We start from the raw sequence: 26515 nt of genomic DNA, 5'->3' as shown, positions 1-26515 counted from the left end.
CAGCTCGACTGAACTGAGACCCCTTTTATAAGCCTATATATTTTACCTTTTTATTTCTAGTGTGAAAGCAATTCATAGCGCAAAAATCTATTTAACACACCCAACACACAACTAATGTGGAAGCTTTTCACATCAGTTATGCTAAAAAATGATTGGTATTTTAGTTTTTTTAAAGTTATAATAGTCCTCACTATAAATGGTATGTTAACACACCGGCCTATATGAAGCAAAACTCATTTATAGCACATAATCTATGCAGGGGACTTTACAGATGAAACCCTGTTTCCACATTCTCTTGGGATATATTGTGATTTTTTGGTAATTTGGGGGTGATTGTGAAAATTGATAGTTTTGGGTTCAAATAAAATAATAAAGATTTAAGAGTGTTATCTTAGATGAGAAGGCTAAAAAAATCATGCAGTCCTTATGGACAAAGGATTTTATTGTAAGCTGAACGATCTTAATTTACAACTTGAAACAAGAAGAATTGATACAAATTTTCATGTTATCACTTTGCACCTTTCTGGAACTCATCACAACAAAATGTCGCCGCCTATTTTTCCTGTTTTATTATCGCCAGAAAGTTTCAAACAGCTAACAAGGAGGAAGGTCCTTAGGCGGAGGTAGAATAGATTGATCTGCGCCTTTTCCATTCTCCACCACAAATGCTGTCTTTAGACCCCAGCTCGTGTGAAGCTCCAGATGACAGTGCATGAACCACACGCCTAAACAATCACCACACACCATTTGGAAGATTATTGAAAGAACTCATAGATCTTACAGATATATCATTATACACTGAATTAAGAATCATTGTTGCTTATTTATAATGGGATATGGTAATTGGTCATTTTTCAACTTGGACATACCTGGATTATCAGCTCTGAACCTTATGGCAGTCCAACCGCCGGTTGGAACCCCAACTGTATTTCTTTCAGGAGGATCCACCAAGTTAAATTTAGCTGGATCTTTAGAAGGATCAAAGTTCCCAACTCCAGTCCCAACAACAAAAAAGTTGTAACCATGAAGATGGAACGGATGGGACTCAACAGTGAGAAGGTTTGTGTCTTGTAATACCAATTCCACTGTTGAATTAAAAGCTATCCTACTTAGACGTGTGGCCAGCGTAGTGCCAAGATTGGCAGTGAGCGGTGCACCAGTATAATTGAAGGATGTTGGAGGGCGGTCTGGGAAGTCTGTTGTGAACACACCTTTGATGTTGAAATAGTGAGCTTGAAGGAGGCCAGTTTGTGGCATTACGAAAGTAATGTTGTTTAAGGACGCAGTGAGTCGTGTTCCATTTAGACATGTTGGACATGGGTTCATTCCCAGCCCGATTGTGTAAAAGAGATGGCGGTCAACTTTAAGGGGGACATTTGCTGGGAATCGGGGAGAATTGAGACTTCGGAGTTTGCCATTGTAGCTTAGTGCAAAAGCTGTGTCATTGGGTGCCGGCAATTGGGGAAGGATGGGGAGTACAGTATTTGGAATGCCTTTGTATTGTAGTATTGCCGCGGCAGTTTTGTTGTCAATGGAAAGTGGCACATCCATGAAAGGCCTAGCGGCCATGAAATATCTGCTTGGCACTTGGGTAGCTTGAACAAGAACATTTGTCGTCTGCCCTGGTGCTATCAGTATTGCTTGAGTTGTAAAGGGTTTGGTATAGACTGCATCAACCTCTACCACTGTCATGTTGTGACCAGCAATGGCAAAGAAAAGCTCGTCATTGAGTGCAGCATTGATTATTCTCAAGAGGTATGTCTTTCCCTGTTCAACCTCCATCGCAAAGGTGTCTGTAAAAGAGGAAGAAAAAATAGGAGACAAAGAGAAACTGTTAATGGAAAGTGCCTTTAGCATATTGAAACAGTAGCACCTGAAACTACCCAAGTGATGTTACAGAGCTAATTTAAGTAGTTTTCAAATAAGTCTGGCTTACGTTTCTCAGAACATGGAAAGAGTGGCCCTGGCTTTCCATTAATAGTATGGGCATCCGACATGTTTGGAGGCAATCCCAACTTGTTTCCCTGTTTGACAACCTCTTCAACATCATTGTTCCACCATTCTCCTGCAGAATTCACAATAATTATGGGCAAAAACATTTCCTTCTACACATACGTATAAAATTGAGATGGCAAACATAATCAAACTCACCTAAGAGGATATTGACTTCTCTGTCAGGCTGAGGGAAAGGAAATGGAGTCCCTTGTTTAGGCATGACAACGATTGCACCATAGACAGTGGCTCTTAGCCAAAAGATATGCGCATGCCACCAGAGTGTTCCTCTTTGTCCCGTGACATTAAAATCGTAGACATAACTGTTCCCTGTCTTGATTGGACATTGTGTTATATAAGCTGGTCCATCAGCCCAGCCATTTCGATATTGCTTTAGTCCATGCCTGGAAATAACAGCATAAGCTTCATCAACAAAACCACGCGCACATATTTTATGTTCCTAGTTTTTAACAATAACATTATATTATGCTAGTCCTACCAATGAATAGACATGTTATATTGGGCATAGTTGGTAACATTAATTAGAACTCTATCTCCTTCTCTAACATAAACTGTAGGGCCTGGGAACATCCCATTGACTGTAACAATGGGCTTCGCATGGCACAACCTGCTGACATTCCTCACTTGAATCTGAAAAACCAGAAAACGAACACCATCATCTATAGAACTAAAAATAACGTGAAAAAAAACTCCTTGGGACACATAAAATTGCTGATATCAAAGCTTTACATCGAACTGGTATTTCTTTACAGCAGCTTCTATTGGAAGGAAAAAGAACGTCCCAAGTAAACATAACAAGAAAAAGAAAGGAATGTAGGAGAAGTTTTTGCAGTTCCCCATAACTGTTTCAGAAAAATTTGATTTCTGGAAAGTCTGTTTGGATGAGAAATGATGGGTCAAGATGTAATGGATTTATAGCGCAGCAAGTGCTAAAAGAGGGAGGTGGTGATGTTGAATTAGGTAGAGGATGCAAAGGTTGCATACAGAAGCTTGTAAGCAAAATACTGATAGGGACAAAAAGGGTTTTGTTCCAACTTGAAGAGCGAACAATAGTAGCTGAAGAGCTCCTTTTTATTATTATTATTCATTTAAAATTCGAAGGAACGAGCATGAGAGCTACGTAAAGCCAAACATGACCAGTCGGAGCTTTACCGTTAAGGAAAGGGTAAGCCTCTTATGCATTAATCGTCTTTTTGTTTCTGCCTTTATTGCCAGGGGGGAATATTTGGTAATTAAGCTTAAAAAATGGTCAAAATCTAGACGTCTTCTGTACTCACTTAGACATTGTTTGGCGGTGATTTGGAGCTCTCCTTTGACCTGAAATGTTTCACTGTTGCCCGGTAACATCAGGGGCATTCTGATCATTAAACCTTAACAAAATGTTCCTAATCAGCCTAGCTATTAGAAGTGAGCTATGGATACAACTGGGTAAATGTTGGCGATGGATAATAGATACAATGAGTAAACCTTTCCTTTCTCTGTTTTTAGAACCTTGTTGTTTTTCCTTCCTTATTCAACACAAAAATGTCTTCCTTAAAATCTGGTAAGCAAAGAAGAATGCCTTGCTTCTAAGCTTTGGATATTGTGTTGGTTTAAATATATGGTTGTTCAGTTGTTTTGCTTGTTGATGACAGAACTTTGTCATGCCCTCTTTAATGGTGGTTTTTCTGAGGTAAACATGTCTCCAACCTAAACAAAGCTAATACGGTGCCAGTCTGTTAAGAAGAAAAAGATAATTCCACGCTCTGCTTTTTAATCTGGGGCAGGGACACAGTCACAGAGTTACGTTTGTGCCACCTACACGTGGCTGTTCTTAGTCAGTGACCCAGCCAAGGTAAACATGTAATAGAATGTCTTCCCTTTTTGTATAATTGTTTGATATTAATCTAAAAAAGCCGTAAATTGTAAGGGTAAAGAAGAAGAAAACGATAAGAATGACAAAGCAAGAATCTTGAATTTGATTCATTATTGAAGATGTTTTCATATGAAACTGTGAATTTATACTGCTGCTTATCGAGATCAGCATCTACAAATAAATAAGAATGTTGTATACTATAAAGAATATCACACCATATACTGAAGATGTTGTATGTGTTTGGAAGTATCAGCCAAACCATTTACGTACGAGAATGATTTTATTACTCTAGTTATTTCCATTAGCCTTCGCTGTGACAATGGTAGAGCCTCTCTTGAAGTGAGTTGGTGCAGGTCGAAGCCAATCTTTCCCCCAAATTATGTCCTTAGTTAAGAAGGGTGTAGCATCTTCATTGGATAGACTTTTTGACCATTCGACCCTCTTCGTTCTATTGGCCCCAGGACCGTAACATTGATACTCTCCGTAGTACACAGTGCTGATCACGTACCCAAAAAAGGAAAATAAACAAAGGAAAGCAGAATGAAACATGTTAGAATAATATATATCAGTTTCATGGTGTTAAATGAGGTCAACTTTGATTTGGAATTCATTCTTCTTTGTACATATATAGATCATAGATGATGTGTATATATACCTGCGCTTGCTTTGATCTCCCCAGTCATCCCAGCCCGGAGGAACAATTACACTGGACATGTAAGTTAGGGCAAACACTACCCTAGAGTAAGGCCCCCATGGTCTTCCAAGAATAACAGTTCCAACACCAGTGATCTTGGAACCCAAGAAGGTAAAGCCAGTGTCCTCTGATGGAGAATTCCGATGCTGAGCAGTGATAGCTCCACCGCCTTTGGAAAGTGAATGCAAACGGCACCTCTGCATGCAAGGACGAAATTAAAGCGCGATCATGTTCTCTATGTACGTGTAAAAGTTTTCTTGAAAGAAGTTATATATAATGAATGCCATCGGATTTTCAAAGGGGAATACTCACTTCAAAGAGGGAAGCAGCGTTTCCACATATGAAATCTGTGGCTCCTTCGATATAGCAGTTGCTGTAGTAATGTCTACCAGCATCATCCAGGAGAGTATCTTGATAAGAAAGAATTCTACAACCATAGAATGCAGCCGTCTCCTGCTACCCTAAGAGCAACAGCTTTGCCTGATGTCCCAAATGTATTCTGGATAAAACATAATAAGTACACAAATTATTATACAGTTATTGACACTAAAACTGATCAGTATGCAAAATAAATACGAAGTTTCATCAAAAAAATTCTACCCCCTACAAAGTAGGATATGCAGAGCAGACTCATTTTAATCTTGTTCCCTTTCTGATGCCTAATTACTATCAGTAATCATGCATAGAAAATAAATGACTCCAGGCCAACACCTGTTAAACAAAGGCTTTGCATATACCTGAATTACGAGATATCGTCCAACAAAGTCGGAAGCCAATATGGAGAGTGTTGCAGAATCATGTATCTTCCCGGTGTCCCCCCATGTTATGATGGTGTTAGAGGCCTTTGTGCCACTCAAAAGTTATAAATGGTTTATCAGCAGGCACAACAATTTTTTCCCTGCGTATTTAGCATCAGAGAATCAGTACGTCGATCTATCGTACACATCAAATCAAGAAGCCATAATATCAACACGTACGTGCGTTTTGCTTAGTTCCCAACAAGAATCAAGTATTTATAACTATTAATATTAAACAGCTAGCATAGAGCGCACACACACACACACATATATATATATAATATCGATACCCACACACACCCGTATGTCCCTGGCTTGACCCAAATGAAAACCAATTGATCAGAGTTATTAGATGGAACTGCATCAATAGCATCTTGTATCTCTTAAAATCTCCATTTCCCGTTTGATCCACCCTAATGAGAATGGCAGTTGACATGTCCTTAGGGCCCGTGGCAGCTGCAGCCATAATGAGAGAACTAAAAACAACTATGTCAACCAAGATAAACATTGCACAACCATTATAAACCTTGTTTGCTGCAGCAGCCATGTGCACACGTGATCACTTTTCTCGTCTTGATTTGGCTGCAGAGAATAGCTAGCTACAATTTAGCTAACTAAACTAAGTTACAGAGGGAATGTAGGAGTAATACAAGTCGGAAAAAACAATTCTCGGGGTTTTTATTGTATGGCCGTCCCAAATTAAAGGTCAACACGTTGGTGGCCTGCCGGTGGCCGATTTCTTAGGGTAGAAGCTGAAAGATCACGGCCTTCACGTTAGCATGTACATATGTATCCAACCTGACAAATAAGCAGCTAGCACTCTACGTGTTAAATTTCATATTTTTCATTACATGATACGTTAGGCACGTGGTTAATTTGCTGTATCTACACTGCCTTAATCACGATGATAATTCATTACGGTCAATGATACGACCCCTGAAATTCTCAAACTACGTTATGTGAGCAGTATAAACGGAGCCGGCCGCCGGTGTCTTTGACTCTTTATATGGAGTTTTATTGCTGCATGGTTATCTTTCGGTTGTACGCAGTACTGCATGCAAAATTTGTGGTACGCATGCATTGCACACTATTACATTAAAATTATAATCAGCGTAAAACTTTCAAAATTCAAATAATAATAATAATAATAATAATAATAATAATAATAATAATAATAATAGTAACTTTTATTAGATGATGTGCTAAATGTTGTTTTGAAATTGGAATTGGCTTGAGTCTGACTATGAGGATTTGATCCATTAGAGAGGAATGCGTATTATTGTGGGAAGAAAAGATTCAATGAATACGTATAAATTATAGGCAAACAATAAATAAAAATTAAACATTTGTTTTGAGTTTTATGGAATGAAGTGGAGCGGTGGGTAGACATGAATTAGGTGAATAAAAGAGCCTTCCAAAAAAAAAAAAATGCATGAATTGGGCTAACAATTGGGTTTTGGGCCCTACTGTCTTCTGTGAATGATTGGTCAACAAGATGGGCTTTTTATGGGGTGGACTTGTGAACCTGGGCCCATGTACATTCCCAAGGGTATTTCCCGTAATTGTTTAAGATGCACTGTATATAAATATCTGCAACCAAACCCTAACTTCTATCTCACAACTCGTCGGCCTCTCTCTCTCTCTCTCTCTCTCTCTCTTTCTGTTTGTGTGTGTGTTGATGTATGTATGCGCGTTTGCGATCTATGAAGGAGAAGGTGCGATGATGATGGGTTTACACAAGAAATCTCGTTAATCTGATGTTAAAGTGAGGAATTTCTCCCATCCATTCATTACAGTTCTGAGCACCTTCTCTCGTTCTTTCATAGTTCCAAATTTCAATCATCAACAGAGTGTGGTTGGGTAGGACTGGATACATATCTATGAAAAGCTTTTGTGGGTATATATATTTCTGAGCTTCTGTGGATTTGTTCGGGATTTGCCAAGTTTGATCCCATTTTTCATTTGTTGTAGTAGGTACATAAACACTGATCTGAACAATTTTTCCTTAAAAAATACAAACTGTTCCAATTTTCGAATTGATATTGTATTTGTAGTGCTCAGGTTTTGGATCCTGAGGGAGATATGCGATTCCAAATGTGTTTCAAAAGTTTACATATTTATTTTGGGGGAGTGGGCAAAGCAGAGTCTGTTGCTCAAGGATTTATATCCAACATGGCAGATTGCTGTAAACCCCTTAGAATATCTTCTCCATACATTAAAAGCAGAAATCTAATACTTGTACTCCTTTTTGTTTGGCTTGCAAGTTTGGCTCTTCTGTTACAAATTCTCATTCCGAATATCCAAAACATTTGTTGCATTTCCTTAGTAATATAAAATCCATGGAATTGTCAGGAGTATATGCTTTTAGCTGCTATGTTACTTTCAGAGATGGCTATAGAGTATGGGCAATGACCCTACGTTCCCGGATATAAAAACAGAAACCAAGTGTAGTAGAGTGTAGACAGGAGAAAGGGCTCTCCTGGAGTGACTCATGATCCCAACCAAGTGACTTTGGAACTAGATGTTTTAGAAAAAGAGGAATGTCATTTAAATACTAAGGTAAATTTTTAAAGTAACTTCTATGCGATCGTTGAATTTATCTGTGTGCAAAGAAAAGCTCGTAAAGTTAAAATTAACTATTTTTACAAATTAAAAAAAGCTCCAAAGTATACAATTATAGAGAAATATTTTAGATACAAAGAAATTTAAAAAAAAAAAAAGGAAAATTACAAACATACGATTTGATATAATACGATTATAAAATTACCTATCTTGTAAAATAGATTTAATGAATTAATGAAGTAGCATTTCTCATCTTTGAATTATCTCACTTTATTGATTGATTATTTCTTATTACTCCGAAGTCAATATTTATCGGTTGGTTGAATAAAATTTTAAGAATTTTGTTGGACACGAAATGAATTAGAATTTAACCCACGGAAGCTTAATGTCAAGATGACTCAATTATTCTAAAAAGAGTCATGTTATACAGAAGTTTTATACTATTTCAAAAATGTGATTTTATTTTTTTATGCTCTTATTACATATTTTATAAAATATGAGAAAAATATAAAATAAGAGAATAAAATGATAAAATTACATATTTTTAAATAGTGTATAGGAGTGTAGAGTTTATGTCTAAAATTTTTCTTCTAAAAATATAAGATTATTTAGTCTCGTGATTTTGTCGCCTTGTAATTACCTTAGTGTATTTGATTTTTTTTTTTTTCAAATGGTTAAAAATGTTACCACAAGTTTATTTGTGTAATTTTTCTTTAACAATTAAAAAAATACACAAAAATCAATTTAAGTAACTTTGAAGGTGCAAAATTATAAGACTGAGTAACATACTCTTCTAAAAATGAAAGTGATAAAAGGGAGAATTTCTATAAATCAAGAGAGATTATTAGATCGTTCTTTTTACATTTTTTTGTTAAGAGAGATCTTTTTAAATTTATTTTTTTCATTGTATTGAGAGATCATGAGATAACAAAGTAGATTATGCCCTTAAATGATTTGTGGATGTGGATTTTTATGTCAAATCATATAATTTTATTATGAATAATGCTACTATGTCTCTTTAATTTATCCACTTAGTATGCCCCTAGGGCAAATTATATTTTTCTTTTCCGTTTTGTTTTTTATTTCAAACATTTTTAAAAAATAAAAAAATATTAATACATTAATAGTCATTTATTTAACTATTAAGTAAAAAAAATATTAAAAAAATAAATACTTAAGCGGTCAAAATGAAAAGAAAAAATAATGAGACATACTAGTATTATTCTTTTATTATTTATTTCATAGATTAATACCTTAGTACCGTATCAACATTCTAGACATCACCATAAATCATTTAAACGTATTGTTCGGCTATGATCCTGTAAAAAAATGCATAAACTATCTTTCATTTAAAACATTTGTTCTTATATCTAACAAAACAAACATTTGCTTTCTATTATGTTCAGAATGATATACCTAATTGAGTAATGCTGTATATTATTATGGAATATTCAAGTAACACTCAATCGTTTTGAAAAAGAATAAAATTTATTATTAAAAAATTAATTTTTTTATGTAAGTCTCGTATTTATTTATTATTTTTCAAAAAAATTATACAATACTTTCATATTCTATGACTACAAATATTATTTTTCTATCTAATTTATTATAATTGATAATGCAAGTATGTTTGATGATCAGGTTATAAACCTATTTAAGAATTAACGATCAACTGATTGCTTGTATTCGAAGAAACCGTTTCTCCATGATCAATAGTGCCCGAAACAAATGCCAATGATACAGTGCAACGTAGAGTCGTAACCAATTTCCACACTAAAGTCCTTCGATAGGTCGTGTCCGGTGTCGGCCACGGCCATCCCATCATTTCATCAGGCTCGAGAAAGGGCTCCGACAAATACAAGAACATAGCAATCAAATTGAGTTCTGAAACCAGCAACAACCCGCCTTCTTGTTGTACAGAAGTCTCTCGGTCCGATTATGGAGACGTTGATGGAGAATGAGGAAGAGCACGGCCGGAGAGAAGTGAAGCTGCCAAATTTGATACCCATAGTGCGGGAGCCAGAGCTGGAGAGAGAGACGGGGGAGAGGAGGCAAGGCCGGGACATACTGATAGCTGTGGATCACGGTCCCAATAGCAAGCACGCCTTTGATTGGGCCCTCATCCACCTCTGCAGGCTCGCTGATACCCTCCATCTCATCCATGTCGTTTCCAGTTAAGTAAATTTTATAATATCTTTTACCATTTTTTGTTTGTTTGATGATCGTAAATTATTTTAGTGTTAATTTTTTATGGGTTTTTGTTTAGGCGTGAAGAACGAACTCGTTTACGAGACGAGCCAGGGGCTGATGGAGAAGCTTGCTGTTGAGGCCATTCAAGTTGCCATGGTGAGTGAGTCATCCTCTTTAATTTGTTTTTTTCCTGCAATTCCAGAGGAACAATCTCTATGTAGAAGTTGTGCGAAGATACATATTTTAGAGTTTCAACTGTGATGGAGAATCTAAGGTGCAAACTTGGTACCTTTAACATGACTGGGCTTGGAGTCGTTAATAATGATTTTGCATAAGGCGGTCTCCCCATTTATTATATCAACGTCTAATGGTCTGGCTTCAACCATTTTGTTCTTAAAGTTCATGCACATAAAAAATGTTCTCTTGCGTCAGCTATTGTGCCTTATTGCCTTGGCATCCTTCCCATAGCTTGGGAATTTGGAGGCTAAAATTTGATTCTTTTACACCATAGTACCATACTAATTACTAAGCAGTTTAGAGTAGTAATTATTTGATATTCCCGGTACTTAAATAAAAAATATTATCTGATGTACCCTGGTGATGATCTATCGTTGCGTATATAGATTCCACCTGAACTCATTGTTATCGTTAAAGTCTAAAGTTACAGGGGAGATACTTAGACTTGTCTCAGATAAAAATTTTTAAGTGGCACTTCTCCCTTCTCTACGATTGTGATGCGTTATGACACTTGGCATAAGAATTAGTTCATACTTCATGTAGTCAAGTTGCTCATTATAAAAATAATGTAGTCAAGCTAAACTCTCTGAGTTTCATGAATTTTTAGCTTTTTCATCACACATGACTGAATTCTCCTGCAATTAGAAACCTCAGCTCATGACTCAAAACTCCTTTGGCAACCTCCAAACGTAAATCAGCTGTACCCAATCACTTTGCAGTTCGGTTTTAATCAATTTTATGCCCAAGTGGGAACCTAATATGAAAATAATTTCCATACCCAGTCATTTTTCCATTGATTGAGCGTTCAGTTGATCTTGTGCTCCCTTTATGGTGTGATTATCACTAAGCTTCGCCAAATGGGATACACTCTAGCTAAGAAAATATAAGATAACCCCAACTTATAAGTCACTGGTTTTATATATAAATTTGTCACTATTAAAAATTTGACCATTTGCCAGTGTTGGTCCTTTCTGTATTTTTATTCGAACTTAAATGGTCTTTATGGAACAGGTAAGGACTGTGGCTCGGATCGTGGAAGGGGATCCGGGTAAGGTAATTTGCAAAGAGGCAGAAAGGTTGAAGCCTGCAGCGGTAGTCTTGGGTACAAGAGGCAGAAGCATCATCCAAAGGTTCGTCCTCACTCCCTCCCCTCCTCTCCTCGTTTGTCTGGCTGTCTCAGTTATATTATTGTTGGGACTTCAGTGTACTGCAGGGAAGCGTGAGCGAATATTGCTTCCACAACTGTAAATCAGCACCTGTAGTAATTGTGCCTGGAAGAGGTATTTTTTCTTACTAATGAAGCCCTCAAATTTCCTTTAGTGAGCATCAATTCCTTTTTTTTTGAGGAATTATACCTTTGATTTGCAGAGGCTGGAGATGAGTCTTTGATATAGGGTAATGGCATGCAATAAACTGTAAGTCCTGGGTGTTGTGATGTCAATAAGAGCTTGCTTGGTTGTAGATAGTTGCACGTTTGTTGTGGAAGACAGTTTTTTATTTTGTGTGACCAGAATAAGCATTAGATGTTAGTGTGACTGATTTGTAAAGCATATATCAATTTATTTATTTGAACTAGCTGTTGCTATGTGGATTCAATTTGGGGTAATGGGCTTGGTTTCACGATAGTAAAATTTGTAGGGCATCATCCCAAAGCTCTGAAACATATAGATGTATGGTCTTTAATTTTTAAACTGCTGTGACCACAATGGCTTGATACCAACAGCTTGAACAGAACTCTTCTATAAACAAAGTTGAAAGGATACAATCATTTAAAAACATCTGTTCTCTGAGTCGATCAGATCAAGTTTTTGAACACAAATGTATAGTTGTCTAGCTAATCATGTGTCTTTCATTCGACTGAAGCTTGGCATTCGATTGAAGTTTAAGATGATATAGACCAATACATCTGTTTTAATTGAAGAGGAAAGCAGAGAGATAATTTGGTGAAACCAAGCATATAATCCTAATGAATTGCTTGGTTTAAAGCATTGTGATCATGAGCTTATCTATTATATTTTCATTAGTTCTAAGAGGTCGGTAATAAAATCTGCCCAATCATCACCCTCCGCCAAGCATTTCCGACTTGGATATCTTAGCCACGGTCCATGTTGGTTTCAAATTAATTGTGTCAGTAGCAAGACGCCTCTCACGTGGAAGACTGATCATCTTGGCCTTAGAAAACTGATTTCTGAAATCAAAGTAGTCTGCCTCTCACGTGGAAAGTTTTCCTCGCTCTTGTTACTTCTCTTCGTTAAAGATCGTGACCGTAAGCTGGCTTGATTTTGAACACGTCAACATTTTATTCCTTCGTTATAATGTGGTCTGTCTCCTGGACAGAAACTCGAGTTCCCAAAACTATAAAACCTTATTGAGACGAGTGACGGTTGTTTGGGAAGTTCTGGGCCTACTACTGTTCACAATTATCTTTAGGACCCAACAAAAGTTCTTGTACCCAGGCTTGGTAGAGCCTGGGCTTGAAAACTGAGTGTCAGGTTGCCCAACCGCAGTGGCTCCGGTGTTACTCTCCAACCCTAAAAGATACCGTTTGAAAAATCAGCATGAGGTGAAATAAATGTATTAACATCTGTTACTTTCCCATATTCTTATCTTCCCTTCCTGCTATCCAGAACCAGTAGTCACTGATTTTTATTTTTTTAAGGATTATCCTACCAGGAAGAGACAGCTTTCGAGTTCAATGGCGCCCAACAAATCTTGGGAGTGGTACCGATATTTGCACACTTGCAAGAGAATCTGTGGCTTTCTTTAGAGTTCTAATGTGAGTACTGAAAGGTGGAGAGAAAAACTTCTGAAAGTATTTACAAGGGGATAATTTTCACTCAGAGCTGAAAATGGACCCTAGAAAGGGAATGATACTATCGCCATATAAAGGAACAAAGAGAATCGTAAGAGATCTTGGGTATGGATGAGGCCAGCCCCACCCCCTATCGCTATTACAACGTAGCTTGAAAATGAAGGGAAGCTGACGCTCTTCTTTACTCACTCCAAAAGCAAGAAGATGCGGTGAAGATGTTTGTAGGCGACCTTTTTCAGTGGTCCCCAAACCATTTCCACAACCTAACACTTCAAAACCTCCTTCCTTGTATGGTAAAATTATGACCTAAATGCCTATAGAAGTTACAGAAGACCCAACTTTTCTTAGAGAATACTCCACCCAACTCAGGACCATCATTCAGACTTTGTTCATTAACATCTTCCAGTTTAACCAAAAGACTAGTAGTGGTTCAGGCTTCATGATATCACATATCTTAAATTCAAATCCTGACTAATTTTTATTTATTAAAAATTTCTCGTAATACATTTATTTTTAAAGGAGAGCTCATTCAGATGTGAGGAAATTTATTAAATATATAAATTAAATTTACCTAATTTATATTATTCAAAAATTTTGAAATAGAGATGATAATTGACTTTTGGGTCCTTTGACACTCACAACTACCATGTTAAGTAATGATTTGGGGTAGTAGCTAGTCAACCACCTTCTACTATGATATGGCGATAAAATAATCTTGTATGATTGGCATAATTGCTCTGCAACAGCGGAAATCTTTTTTACCATGTGAAGTAATAATTTCAGGTAGTATATAGTCAAGCACTGTCTAATATGATATGGGAATGAGATAAACTCAGATAATTGGCATAATTGAGAACTGTTTATTCAATTCAGAAAGTAAAGAGGAGATGAGATGATTTTAGATGAGTTAAATAAAATATTGTTAGAATATTATTTTTTAACATTATTATTATTTTTAGATTTGAAAAAGTTGAATTGTTTATTATATTTTATATGAGAATTTGAAAAAGTTTAATAATAAAATGAGATGAAATGAGTTGAGAGTATTTCTGCATCTAAACGGAAACAGTCATTGTGGTATGATGTTATCCAGTTAGGAGGTGCTGGGTCCCTCACGACATGAAACCCAACCATAACAAATTGAATGTGAATGATTGGATATGTTGGTCCTCTGTAATCTCCTTCTGCACATAATAATGGCATCGCATTCAACATTCTACTGCATAATTATCAGCCTTCTCAATCAACGTATTAATCTCTCCAAGAGGGACTCTCAGACGGTCCTAGTGCTTGAGAGTTGTCACTCAAGTTCATCCTACAGAGGGACAACTTGTACCACTGGATTAAAGCGACGTATACCATTTGCACAAACAAATGTGTTTGCTGCGACAGTTTGGTGCAGGTTAATTTACTTTTGTACTGGTTTGTCTTTCAATTGAAACGAGGGTTTTATTATTTAGTTCGATTTGAAGATGGTGTCGATCTTCTGAGTTGATTTTAATAGCGACAAATGGTAAGTATACATGCAGCCTCAAGCCTCAAGGTGTGACATAGTAGTGAACTAGGACGAATAGAGTATAGACCAGACGTTCTGATTTTGAAACTCTGCATCATATTGACTATCATATTGGAAAATAGACAAGTACTTGCGGAAAACTAATTGCCGAGCTTGTCACCCACACACTCCGGTGCAAAAAGTATAAATGCATCTGCCATCCCGGTGGAAAAATCTCCCTTTTAATTATCCCTTTTTCTTTGTTCTTTTGTGCCTTACCCTTGGTTCCGTCATCCAATCTCCATCAACTTTTCTTAGTACCTCTAGCGTTTTTTAGATTACAGTAGAAGGCAAAGAAACAGAGGATTGTTGACAAGTAGGCATTGATATTATTCATACTATTGAGGCAAGTATAAATACAACTATATACGTTATGTATTTTAACATTAAAAATCAAAAAAGAATATGGATCAGAGGCTTCATTGAGTGAACTCTGCCAAGAAATTGTATGATGGATACTTTTTATTCAGATCTCCATCTTCAAATTGCTGGCCTCGTTGGAACCTGCAAAAACAATTGTGCATTTAGTTTTTTTAGCGTCAATACTTCGCAGTGTAATAACTGTGTAATCCGATCCGATTTCCTTTTCTTTTCTTTTTTTCTTGTTTTGGGGGGGGGGGGGGGGTTTGTTTCATGGAATTTAGGGACAGAAAGAGAATATCAAAACGCCCAATTGATGCTGTGATTAAAAATTAAATACATCAAAAAGCTCATCTAAGGAGGGAGACCCATTTCAAGTTAAGGAAATCTTTGTATGATGCATATTCACCAGTGAATGGTGATGATAGCAATTATGTGGAATAGTGTCAAAGCGCACTACACCTTTGATTGCTTCTTCTTTCTATCAGAACAGTTGTGGGTGTGCTGTGGTCATTGAAAAATATATGTGGATTCAATGGTTTTGGAAGAAAAAGATAGATAGATCCTTATAAGCAGCTTTCTCTATTTCGACATAAAAGTATACATACTTTCTGAGCATTGACAGTAACAGGGCACACTACATGGTCTTGTTCTTAGGTAAAAAAGAAAACACACGCACACACACACACACTCCATTTCCACTTGAAACTGATGGAAACATGAAAGCGAAGAGGAAATTTTTAGATGCTAGCTCTGCCTACCTGTAAATGGTTGGGATGGGAAGGAAATCGATCTTCCTTGATGGGAATCCAGATTGAAAAGGTTTTGTAAATCAGCATCCCAAGTTAAAGGAGGGTGGAGTTGCTGCAGGAGAAGGAAGGCCAATCTATTTTATAAAACTGACAAGTTCAAAGGGAGATAGTAGCACATTAAAATACAAAGTATAGAAGCAATTACAGTGAAGCAGGGTGTGTCGAAATAAGTTTCGGGGAGCGATACAGGTGCACTGATGGTTCGTCGAAGTGCCATAAGATCAGGTGTATTCACTCCCATCTCCAACCCACAACATGCAACCATTTGTTGTACTGGGTTGAACTGAAGATAGGCAGGATTAGTCATCTCAGATGAACTTCCAATTGTTGGGAAATTGGCTGAGCAAGCAGGAAAGATCTGTTGATATTGAAGCAAAAGAGAATGAACAACACGAGAGAATGGTGGACACCCTAAGCTTTCCAAGAGAGCCAAAATGTTAAAGCTAGCATGTTCAAGCAAATCAATTTCATTCATTTTACTCATTCTTTATGAGAACCAAAATGGATGGCTAATACACACTTCGTCAAATATACTAAATTAAATATTTTTTTACCTCTTTTGCGAACAAGTCCTCAATATTGAAGTCAAGCCTCGGGTTCACAGTAGCTAGTTTCATGGACAGAAACTGCATATCATAATAATGAGAGGACACCATTCAGATTACATCGAATATGACATCTTAAGAAACATATCTTAAGAATTATAAACAAAAGCATAAAGTCTATGAAGACTATAATATGAAGCTACCTCTACTTGTCGTTGAAGGGATTGGACATAATTGATGATTTCATCAAGCATTCCAGCTTTCCCTGTGACTTTGTTGCACCCTGGTACTAAATCTTGTAGATACTTCATTCTCTCGCTGATCTTCTCCCTTCTCACCTGCAAAACACATTCATACATGACATAAATCACACTATTGCTGAAGAGAAATTCTGCCAAGTGGAATATTGTTGATCATGACGCAAGTATATGCCTAAAGAAAGGAAATATCATAATTCGTACTCACTCTCTCAGCTAGGCTGTGGCTGTCTGTGGCCTGACCACGACGTGCCCGGACATGAATATAGTCAGGCTTTTGAACTTCGGAAGCTTTTGAATTCTCCCTTGAAGTATCAGCAGAAGTCTCCCTGTTATTCGTGTGAGTGGAGGTGTTTTTGGTCCTGGTTTGTTCTGTGGTGATCTTTGATTCCCCCTCTTCTGCACATACTTTGCTCCTCTTGTCTTTGGCGTCGTCTTCCGAAACAACCTAGACATAAGAAAAAGAGATCCTCATTAGTAATTTCACCAGAACCTCCCAAAGACTGCTGCTTTAAAGATCTTGCGCATCTTAAGTTGTCAAAAAATATCTAATCTGCAAGTCAAAACAATTTATTTCAAAAGAGTAAGGAAGCTTGTGCTGCTAAATAAATTCTACAGGTGGAACAGGGCATTCAATTAAAACATAGAGGAACAAAAAGAAATAAAACACAGAGAGAAATCAAGTAACAGGAATTATTCATTACATCCCAAATTTAGAGAGATTTAATGAGTTCCAAAAGGAACGCTTTGAAATTTTAAAGAGGCATTGTGCATGGTATTACAGTCTTTATGGTAAAGACTTCGGAGAAATCCTTATAATAAAACAAACACAACACACCTTGGTGTTCTGCACCTTATCAGCCTTCCTCTTCTTGAAGCTCTCTCTCCCGACCGCGGAACTCATCTTCTCCGTCGGCTCTGACACTTTGCCTTTAGCTTCGGGCGCCACTTGCGCCTCCGCGGGTGGGCAGCTAGAAGTCCTTGTAATGGTAGGGTTCATTTCAAACCCTGTAGGACTCCCATTCATCAACACAGCAGACCCAAACCCCAGGTCCGGCAACTCATACCTGCCCAACTCAGGCCACCCATTTTCCAAACCTGGGTCTGGCTTCACTGAGCGGGTCATCACATCACGGAGCACCGAGCCGCCGCCGCCACCCAGCAAATCCTGAAAATCCCCAACTTGACCCGCCTGACTTGGCTCCAAAAACACGCCAACAAACTCACTGCCCCCAAAATAGTTCTGTTGTTCTTGGTGCTGCCACTTCACGCGAGTCCTCTGCCTCTCCAGCACCGTCATGTCCGTACCGTTCCCCGGCCCGCTTAGACAGTGCAACATCTCCGGTAACGCCCTGTTCATCACCTCCCCACAAGAAAACTCAAGAGACCCTTTTTAAGAAACAAGCGAGTGGAAAAGTAAAAGAAAGGCAGCAGCTTTTGCTCTGATAACGTACTACTACTGCGCAGTGCGCTTGGTGAACAAAAAGGTGGTGTACTGGTAATATCGACTTGGGATTAGGTAAATTCCACTAACTGATGCTAGCACAGAACAAGAGGCCTCAGTGGTTGTGAGCCAAAGGTACTGTGCTGCTTACTATTACTCGTTACGTGCGCTTTAATGTATGTATTGGTGTGCTACCTCGTTGTATTCGGCCATACATGGTTGAGAGGAAAGGAGAGGATGGGTGGGGTATATATAAAGGAAATAAAAGGTCGTCGGGGAAGTCTGACAGGGACTCGGGGTGTACCGGAATCTGACAATAACTGGCCCCTTTAGTAAGGTGAAGTAACGAAATGATTCATCTCGAGTTAGATATTTTATGAGATGTTAAAAAATAAACGAGAAAAAATTAAATAAAAATATTATAAAATTAAATATTATTAAAATATTTAATGGAGCAACTGGGACAGAGAGCCATGGAATGTATCCAAACCAGGGGCCGTGGGCGGTTGGATCTACTGACATGACCGCCACGTGGGATTGTCCGAAGAGAAACGGAAAGACAAATATGGTTGAAACGGAGTCAACGGGATTTCGCAGGACAACTTGGCATAATTTTACGGTATCACCTGGATCAAGTTGCTTGTTTGACGCCGCTCTTTGAAAAATAATAACAAAAAATTATTTATAATCGGAATAAATAATACATATATATATGATATAATTTAATTTTAAATAAAAATTTTTATTATACTTTTGTCTTTAACTTTGTGAAAAATGTTATTTCAATGTGTTATGTAGTAGTGCAACATTACATTCTTTTAAGGGAAAATTCACCTCGATTAAATATTACGACAGTCAAAATATAGTTTTACTATCGACGACTAAAAATAATATAGACCTCACTTCTCAAAACGATAAGGTTTTTTTTTCAAGGGGTCATAGTTATTCGTATGAATTTGTTGAAAAACCTTGAATAATTAATAAAAATCATACTATCTGCATATGGTTTTTTCTTAGCAATTTACGTTTGGGACTTTGGAGTTTGAACCCTGAAGGATGGCGTTCTCCACAATAGGTTTGAAATCATTGCAGGTTCTTATGCAACTAATGCTGGTTTAGATTTAGAAATGAAATGATTTTATATAAAAGATAAAAATTAAAAAATTATTATTAAAATAATATTTTTTAATATTAATATTATTTAAAATTTGAAAATTTTGAATTTTGATTTAAAATAGTTAAATTATTTATTATATTTTGTGTGAAAATTTAAGAAAATTGTGATGATGAGATGAGATTAGATAAAACATTTTCTGAATCCAAACTAAAAGTCTTATATAACTTTTTTGTATAAATATGAACTCATAAAAAAAGTAAATTTTATTTATTTATTTTTATAATAAAATTTATACATATCATTTCTCTTTGATCATATATGTGTGACGTGGAAAGTGATGTGTTTCGACGGTTTTGGCACAAGGTACTTGGGAATTTGTAAGAGATTATAAATAAGAGAACGGCCGTAGAAATAGGAGTTTTTATTCGGGTTCCAACTCGGGAACTCGAGTATACTCAGACCGGGACCCAGGTTTCAAACCCGGGTCGGAACCCGGATCGGGTTTGTTCGGGTTAGACCTTGGTTTTTTGAAACCCAAAAATCCAGGTTGTACTCGGATTTTTTTTTTAACAAAAGCTTTTTTATTATTAATTAGACTTCAAATATTTTATCTCCATTTAGATTTTCAAATCATATTCTCAATAAAAAACTAATATAAATCTCTTTTAGTCTTACTTCTTAATACCAACTCTCGGATGTCGACAGGTTTGGTTATTAACCAATTTTGAGTGTAAATGAGGACTTCGACAGTCTCTAGAGACAATGAACTTCTAAAAGGATCCAAGATGCGTCATCCAGTATTAAATGCGGACTTCAAGGCAACAATGGAAATGGAGGTGACTAACACATCACGTGTTACCTTAGCAAGGACATGATAATTGGTGGCATTAACTCTCCACCAATCCAAAATATCAAAACTGGGTGATTTTTGTGCACACCCTTCCGACAAATACTGATCTAGTTCTGATCTAAAATCTATAAACTATTACTTTTGAATGTATTTCTCTAATTTGATATCAAATTTAGTCGAGATAGTAGTAGAAGTAGAAGTAGTGCTTGACCTCTCTTGAGCCACATTAAAACTCCCCCCATTACCCACACAAAATTTGTTATACTGCTCAATTAAACGGCTTAACAAGAGTTTAACCTTGGCCTCCATCCTATCCGCCAACTCATCCTCTTTGCGCTGTTTCAACCAAAACTTCATTGCTATCATTTTATATCGTGGATTAAGTACAAAAGCAACATATATCATCAAGTTGAACCTATCTGTTCTAACCCGATACTTTTCATATTTTTGCCTATGGTCCTAGTGATAATATCATGACTATTGCACATATCATTTAATGTATCTTCAATTATGCAAAGTTCTTGAAAGTATACATTAGCCGTCACATACAAAGAATTAGAAATGTTCAATGTAACATCATAAAATATTTTCAGCAACTTTACAAAAATATATGATTTTTTTCCAATCATCAACAGTGAGGTTCACGAACTCACTATCCACACACATATAATAGTGTTCAAAGGCTTGTTTGTGATTTTCAGCGATACTCAACATCTAATATGTGGAGTTCTATCTAGTAGGAACATCCAAACAAATCATATTTCAACTAATATTTTCCTTTACCGCACAAACCTTGAATTTGGCAAACCTCGACGATGAAGACTTCACATATCTGACGACATCTCTAATCTTTGTTACAAACTCATAAACATCTCTCAAGCCGTCAATAACAATCAAATTCAATATATGGGCAACACACCGCATGTAAAGAAACTCACCACTCAATATGGTACAATCACTATCTTTTATTCTCCTCCTCATGTAATCAACAACAACATTATTAAAGGAGGCTTTATCAACTGTGATGGTCAAGATTTTATTAATCTCTCAATCATGCAACCCCAAGTCTAACACCCTCATAATAGTTTCGCTCCTATGGTTGAGAATTTGGCAAAACTTTATTATTTTTTTTTTGCAATTTTCAGTTGCAATTAATAAAATGTGCAGTAATGCACATGTAGTTCATATTTTATGCCGATGTCCAGGTATCAGTGGTTAGAGAGATTCTTTGATCATCCAAAAATTGTTTTAGCTATATCTTTTCTTTGTTATACAGCTTAATACAATCTCTTTTTGAAGTGATTCGGGATGGTAAAGTAAATTGAGACTCTAAATCAGCCACATATTCAACAAACCCTTCATTTTCCAAAAGCCTAAAATGCAATTCACACCTAAGAAAAAACTTAACGGTTGACGCCCTAAGTTTTTCTGCATCATAATTCACTAAACTTTGTGGGCTACACACTCTTCCCTCGGCATCCCTCTTAACACTAGATTATTGACTTTTTCCAATTCCTTTAAATCTAAGAGGGGAAGTTTTATTTGCATTTTGAAGCTGGTGTATTATAGATGAAGTGTCATTCTTGTAGTGAAACCTCTATAGCTTAGCGCAATAATTGCACTGAGCTTTTGAGTTATCTTGGTCAATAAGTTACACTTTAGTAAAGTGTTCCCAAACCACCGATTGGTTACTAAGTATTTTTTTTTATTGTTTGGGTAAAGGGGAGATGGAATATGTAGGATGTTGTAAATATATGGATGAAAGGGTTGGAAGACACCCATGCTCCTCCACATCCACTTGAATAGACGAGGAGTCACCACCAACCCCTTGGATTGTACCGACATTACAAATTACAGAATTTTCTTCCACCTATTATTGAGTAATAAAAACTACCAAACACAATATAATAAATGATTAAATATAATAAAATATAAGAGAACTTACAAATCATCAAACACATTTATGACCATAACACCAAACCACTATAAAAATTCAGCATCTAGACTGTCAAACAATGCTCTCATTATGCTAACAATGCTCACAATTTACAGATTAGTCTCTGCATCCCAACTCAATCCAACCCAACATGGATACCCACCCCCGACCACAACTACAAGTCTACAAGCATCAAGCAGAAAGAAAATTTGAAGAACACTACCCAGAATGAAACAAAACCTTCTAAACAAGAACACTACACAGGGCATGCATGAACAAGAAGTGAAAAAAATAAAATAACTAAAGATAAAGATGATATAAGAAATGACGAATGCACAAAATGACAAGAAATTATTAAGTCAAGGCCTAAAATCACTAAATTGGAATGTTTGATGGCTGGAAGGCAACGTAAAGCTTAGAGCTTAGATATGAAAAAAAGACTTCCTAAAGGTCATCCTAAGATGCTATTCAGTTTATTCTTACTAAATTAAAGTCTGTGTAAATCCAGTTTATTTACAAATTCATATTTATACGTACTAATGAAAGATATGGAGGTCCAGAAATCCAAACAAGTAAAGCCAAATCCAGAAATCTAATGGAGGTCTAGTACTCTACTTAATGACAAATAAGATATACAAAACAACACAAATCTAAAAGGAAAAGCATAGACTTAAAGCCCACAATCCACGGAAACCAACACCCATTAACTACGATTATCAACCAATATAGAATACATAAATAACCCAAACCATTATCAACCAATTGATTACCCAATCCATTCCTCATGCACATAATCATAGTTACAGGGAGGGAGAGAGAGAGAGTATCCAAACAAGTGAACAATGCTCTAGAGGGAAAGGCCGACGACGATAGAGATGCAGCAACGGGGATGCGGTGACGATGATGCAGCGGCGGTGATGGGGTCACGGCTCACGGGGTCACGATGATCGAGGCAGGGACTTAGGGTTTCTTAGTTTTCTCTGGCCACAGCGTAGAGAGAGAGAGAGAGAGAGAGAGAGAGAGAGAGAGAGTGGGGGGAGGGGGAAGTCTATAACCGGTATCAAAATGGGGTCTTGATAACGGTTTTTTTTTTAAAGACCCGGGTACTGGATTTTAAACCCGTACCCGAACCAGGTTGGTCCGAGTTTGTCAACCCAAGTTTCGGCCCGGGTTTGATCCGAGCCGGAATCGAAACTCAATTTTTCGGGTTCTGGATCAGGCCGGGAAAAAACTCGGCCCAGATGAATTGTCCTACATAGAACTTACCAAACGATCATTTTTCCACTCGCATCTATCTAGTTTGAAGGACTTGACATTCTTGCATTGCCTCTCTACTTATTACGTTGATAGAGGATGGTATATAGGTCAACTGTAAGATTGTCAATTTGCTAGCTCAATAATTTCTAAACAAAAAATATGGATGCAACCAGCATGTAATCGAGATGTCCATGTCATTTAACAAAATAGTGTATTTTCACCCCTTTCATTTTTCTCTTCCTCTCCCTCTCCATTTCGTTCCCTCCCTCCATCTCCATTTCCATCTTTGACGGACCTCTCTCTCTCCCTCTCCCTCTCCATTTTGTTTGTTCTTAATTGTTTTGTTTGAAGGCCAATAGATTTATATTTCTTAGATCCGATCTCCATAATTTCATAACAATGGGTCATGGTATTTAAGCATGTGGCAAACGAAAGCTTGCAAGAAAAGCTTCACGGCACAGAAAGGGAATCGCTTGTGCTTTCGTGGACAAGATGAAGGGAAGGAGAGGTAGCAGTAGAGGCCGAGGTAGAGAGGCAATCTTCCACCAAGACTTAAACTTCAGCCTTGAAGAAAAAGTTGTACATTGCTATTACAAATTACAATGCAACCAAGACTTGAACTTCACCTATGAAGAAAAAGTTGTATGCTTTTAGAGAAATCCAGAAAAAGTCGTATGCTTTTACAATGCAACCAAGACTGGCCAAAGAAGGATGAGAATGCGTCCATGGAATTTCAATCATACTGGAAGAAATTACGCAAAAAAGATGAAAGAGAAAATGAGGATTGAAGTTTTATTAGCAAAGAGGAATGGCGCCTAGTGCTTTTTCTTTTGAGAAAAGCTATTCTGCCGCCTCAATGGTACCACTCAAGTGTACCGCTCGGAAATTTTTTATTTATTCAGTGATTAAAGAAGTGATTTTAAGTGTATTGGTATATTTTTTTATTTTATAAAAATATTTAAAAAAGTGAATAATAAAATGAAAAAAAAAAACTCAAATATAAAGTGTGGTTAAATAGAGCAGACTATTCTAAACGACAGACTATCCTGACTCTTTTCTTTTTTAAACTAAAAGAATGTTGCCATGTTAGATGAGTGCGCGATGACTCCGCGAGTGTATCTATACATGGCTGAACTCAATAAAAAAAAGGAAAAATATTTGCATCAGTCCCACACCAGCACACACTCAACCTATTGAGTGTAAAAAAAAAAAAAGTGATGTGAAGTGTGTGCTGGTGTGAGGCTGATGCATAGCATTTCCCTAAAAAAAAAAGACTTTCTCTTTAATAATATTTTTATTCCACGTAAAAAGACAAGAAAAGTAAGCCATCAATCAATCATAATTTGATTAAAACCCCCTTTAATCATAGATTCCAAATAGATTGTGTAATTAAAATAGGAATAGCCACGTCATATTAATTTATATCATTTAATATTAAGATTCACAATATTCATATACATCATTAAAATTTAAATAATATTAAATACAGTTATGAGTTATATAAGTATTATGTATTTTTTAAAAAAATTAATATAATTTATTAAAAATTAATTTTTTTTATATAAATTTCTTATTTATTCACTTTTTTTAAAAAGAAATACACGACAAAAATTGCGTACGTACTCTATAAATCAAATATTATACGTCTTAAAATTTGATGAGTTTACAAGTTGTCTCTTTCTTAATTTCGGAATCTGTTTTGATCGGATGATTATAAATACTCTTAATCCATTCAAATTCTATTTTGCTTCTCATAATTGATTGGTCAAAAACCAAAAACTATGGACACTAGTTGCCAACAAGCTGGCCATTGTCTCCCTTTTGTCCCTTTGGCCGTTAAATAGTCTATTCCATCAAGTTATGCTCCGTCGTTTAAGGCGATAGGACTTCACAAGGACTAAATTTGAGTTCACAATAACTAAGAAAAGATGATTGATTGATTGTAGAGTTTGGATAATCGATAGAAACACCGTATAGTTAAAGTGACAGCTAATCATAGGTTAGGAAATCGACTAATTCAAGATGAGGGCTACTACTGACATAAATGAATCTTACACACTGATATGACACACTCACAGTTTGTCACGTCTCTCAACTTTCTTTCTTTTTTTTCCTCCCTTCCGCGTCTCCCCTCCCCTCCTCCCTCCGCCTATCTCTGCCCTCTCTGTGGCAGCCATAGTGGTCGGGGACCACCTCAGGGCCAGCAGAAGTCGCCGGTGGTCCAGGTGGCAACGTCTCCCACTCACGATAGCGCACGAGTCCCCTCCCCTCCTCCCCCTTTCCTTCTCTGTCTCAGCCCGTCTCCACCGTTCACGTTGCCGCCATGGTGGTCGGGGACCAATCTGCCGGCGATCCAAGCAGCACCGTCCGGCAGGAGGATGGGAGCTCCTGTGCATGGCAAGCTGTCTGAGGTGGTCCCTGACCACCATGGCGGCAATGTGAACGGTGGAGATGGGCGGAGATAGAGAGGGAAAGGGGAGGGGAGGGGGCTCGCACGGGAAGAGAAAAAAAAAAAGCAAGGAAAAAAAATAGAGAGACGTGGCACACTGTGCACGTCAGTGTATGGGATCCTTTTATAGGATCCCTCTGTATCTATAGTATTTTCCATTCAAGATTATTATGTTTAATGATTTTCTGGAGCCACAAGTTTCGTTATCTAATAATTAAGTCGTCAATTTCCTATATGTTGCATTCATCGTAATACGACATATGTACAAGTGGAATATCTTGTCGCCAAATAACATGATTTGGTTTATTTCTTATAATTGTCAATATCTTAATTAAATCTTCCTGATCGGCCTACACTATTTCAAAAATAAGATCTTCTCGAGTTTTTGTTTAAGTTTGAAAGCCTAGGCACTCGTTTGTATAATGAGATGAGATGAGATAATTTTAGATGAGTTAAATAAAATATTATTAAAATATTATTTTTTAATATTATTATTATTTTAAAATTTAAAAAAATTGAATTGTTTATTAGAATTTTGTGTAGAAATTTAGAAAAGTTATAATAATGAGATGAGATGGTTTCTGTATCCAAACGATTATGATAAAAATAGACAGATGAAGTAGGCCCTACAAAATTTATTATTATTCACATGGATTTTCAAACGGTACTATTATATATATGATTAATAAAGATTGTAATTCTCTTTATATCTATTTATTTGAGAATCTTCATTCTACTAATATTTGAGCTAAAAGGCTTAATTTGCATGTGAT

At 36.8% G+C, this 26515-nt stretch overlaps 4 protein-coding genes and 1 non-coding gene across 6 annotated transcripts; 2 read left to right on the top strand and 3 right to left on the bottom strand.

Annotated features, from left to right (window-relative positions):
- Window positions 1–405: 405 nt before the first annotated feature.
- LOC109013800 (laccase-11-like) lies at window positions 406–2893 on the bottom strand. Its single transcript, XM_018996016.2, has 6 exons — window positions 2743–2893; window positions 2492–2643; window positions 2152–2396; window positions 1937–2065; window positions 870–1793; window positions 406–725 (listed from the first exon to the last, which is right to left on the bottom strand). The coding sequence occupies exons 1-6, from the start codon at window positions 2851–2853 to the stop codon at window positions 595–597; spliced, it is 1692 nt and encodes a 563-aa protein (XP_018851561.1). The 5' UTR covers window positions 2854–2893; the 3' UTR covers window positions 406–594.
- Window positions 2894–4156: 1263 nt separating this feature from the next.
- LOC109013804 (putative pectinesterase 11) lies at window positions 4157–5906 on the bottom strand. The gene is given in 8 exon segments (XM_018996019.1): window positions 4157–4364; window positions 4524–4759; window positions 4875–5010; window positions 5012–5061; window positions 5300–5419; window positions 5421–5460; window positions 5660–5741; window positions 5744–5906. Coding segments are annotated over 8 exon segments (1035 nt in total).
- Window positions 5907–7075: 1169 nt separating this feature from the next.
- Window positions 7076–7163, top strand: LOC118344359. The gene has a single exon (XR_004798132.1). It is a non-coding gene; the product is annotated as a small nucleolar RNA U30 (small nucleolar RNA).
- Window positions 7164–9610: 2447 nt separating this feature from the next.
- Window positions 9611–12039, top strand: LOC109013801 (universal stress protein Slr1101-like). Of its 2 annotated transcripts, XM_018996017.2 has the most exons (5): window positions 9631–10094; window positions 10188–10267; window positions 11360–11478; window positions 11552–11628; window positions 11717–11954. In XM_018996017.2, exons 1-5 carry the CDS (start codon window positions 9860–9862, stop codon window positions 11740–11742), a joined length of 537 nt encoding a protein of 178 aa, XP_018851562.1. In that variant the 5' UTR covers window positions 9631–9859; the 3' UTR covers window positions 11743–11954. The 2 variants fall into 2 exon arrangements, with proteins under 2 accessions (XP_035539973.1, XP_018851562.1); XM_035684080.1 differs by having other exon boundaries at window positions 9611–10094; window positions 11360–11628; window positions 11717–12039.
- A 2982-nt stretch (window positions 12040–15021) lies between these two features.
- LOC109013802 (transcription factor bHLH63-like) lies at window positions 15022–18365 on the bottom strand. The gene is made up of 7 exons (XM_018996018.2): window positions 17528–18365; window positions 16898–17137; window positions 16636–16770; window positions 16442–16513; window positions 16033–16245; window positions 15837–15939; window positions 15022–15219 (listed from the first exon to the last, which is right to left on the bottom strand). Exons 1-7 carry the CDS (start codon window positions 18047–18049, stop codon window positions 15182–15184), a joined length of 1323 nt encoding a protein of 440 aa, XP_018851563.1. The 5' UTR covers window positions 18050–18365; the 3' UTR covers window positions 15022–15181.
- Window positions 18366–26515: the final 8150 nt, after the last annotated feature.

Source organism: Juglans regia, chromosome 13 (assembly GCF_001411555.2).
Source record: "Juglans regia cultivar Chandler chromosome 13, Walnut 2.0, whole genome shotgun sequence".
NCBI classification, from domain to species: domain Eukaryota; kingdom Viridiplantae; phylum Streptophyta; class Magnoliopsida; order Fagales; family Juglandaceae; genus Juglans; species Juglans regia.
The sequence above is the reverse complement of the archived record's forward strand: the minus strand, read 5'-3'. Positions and strand labels throughout refer to the sequence as shown.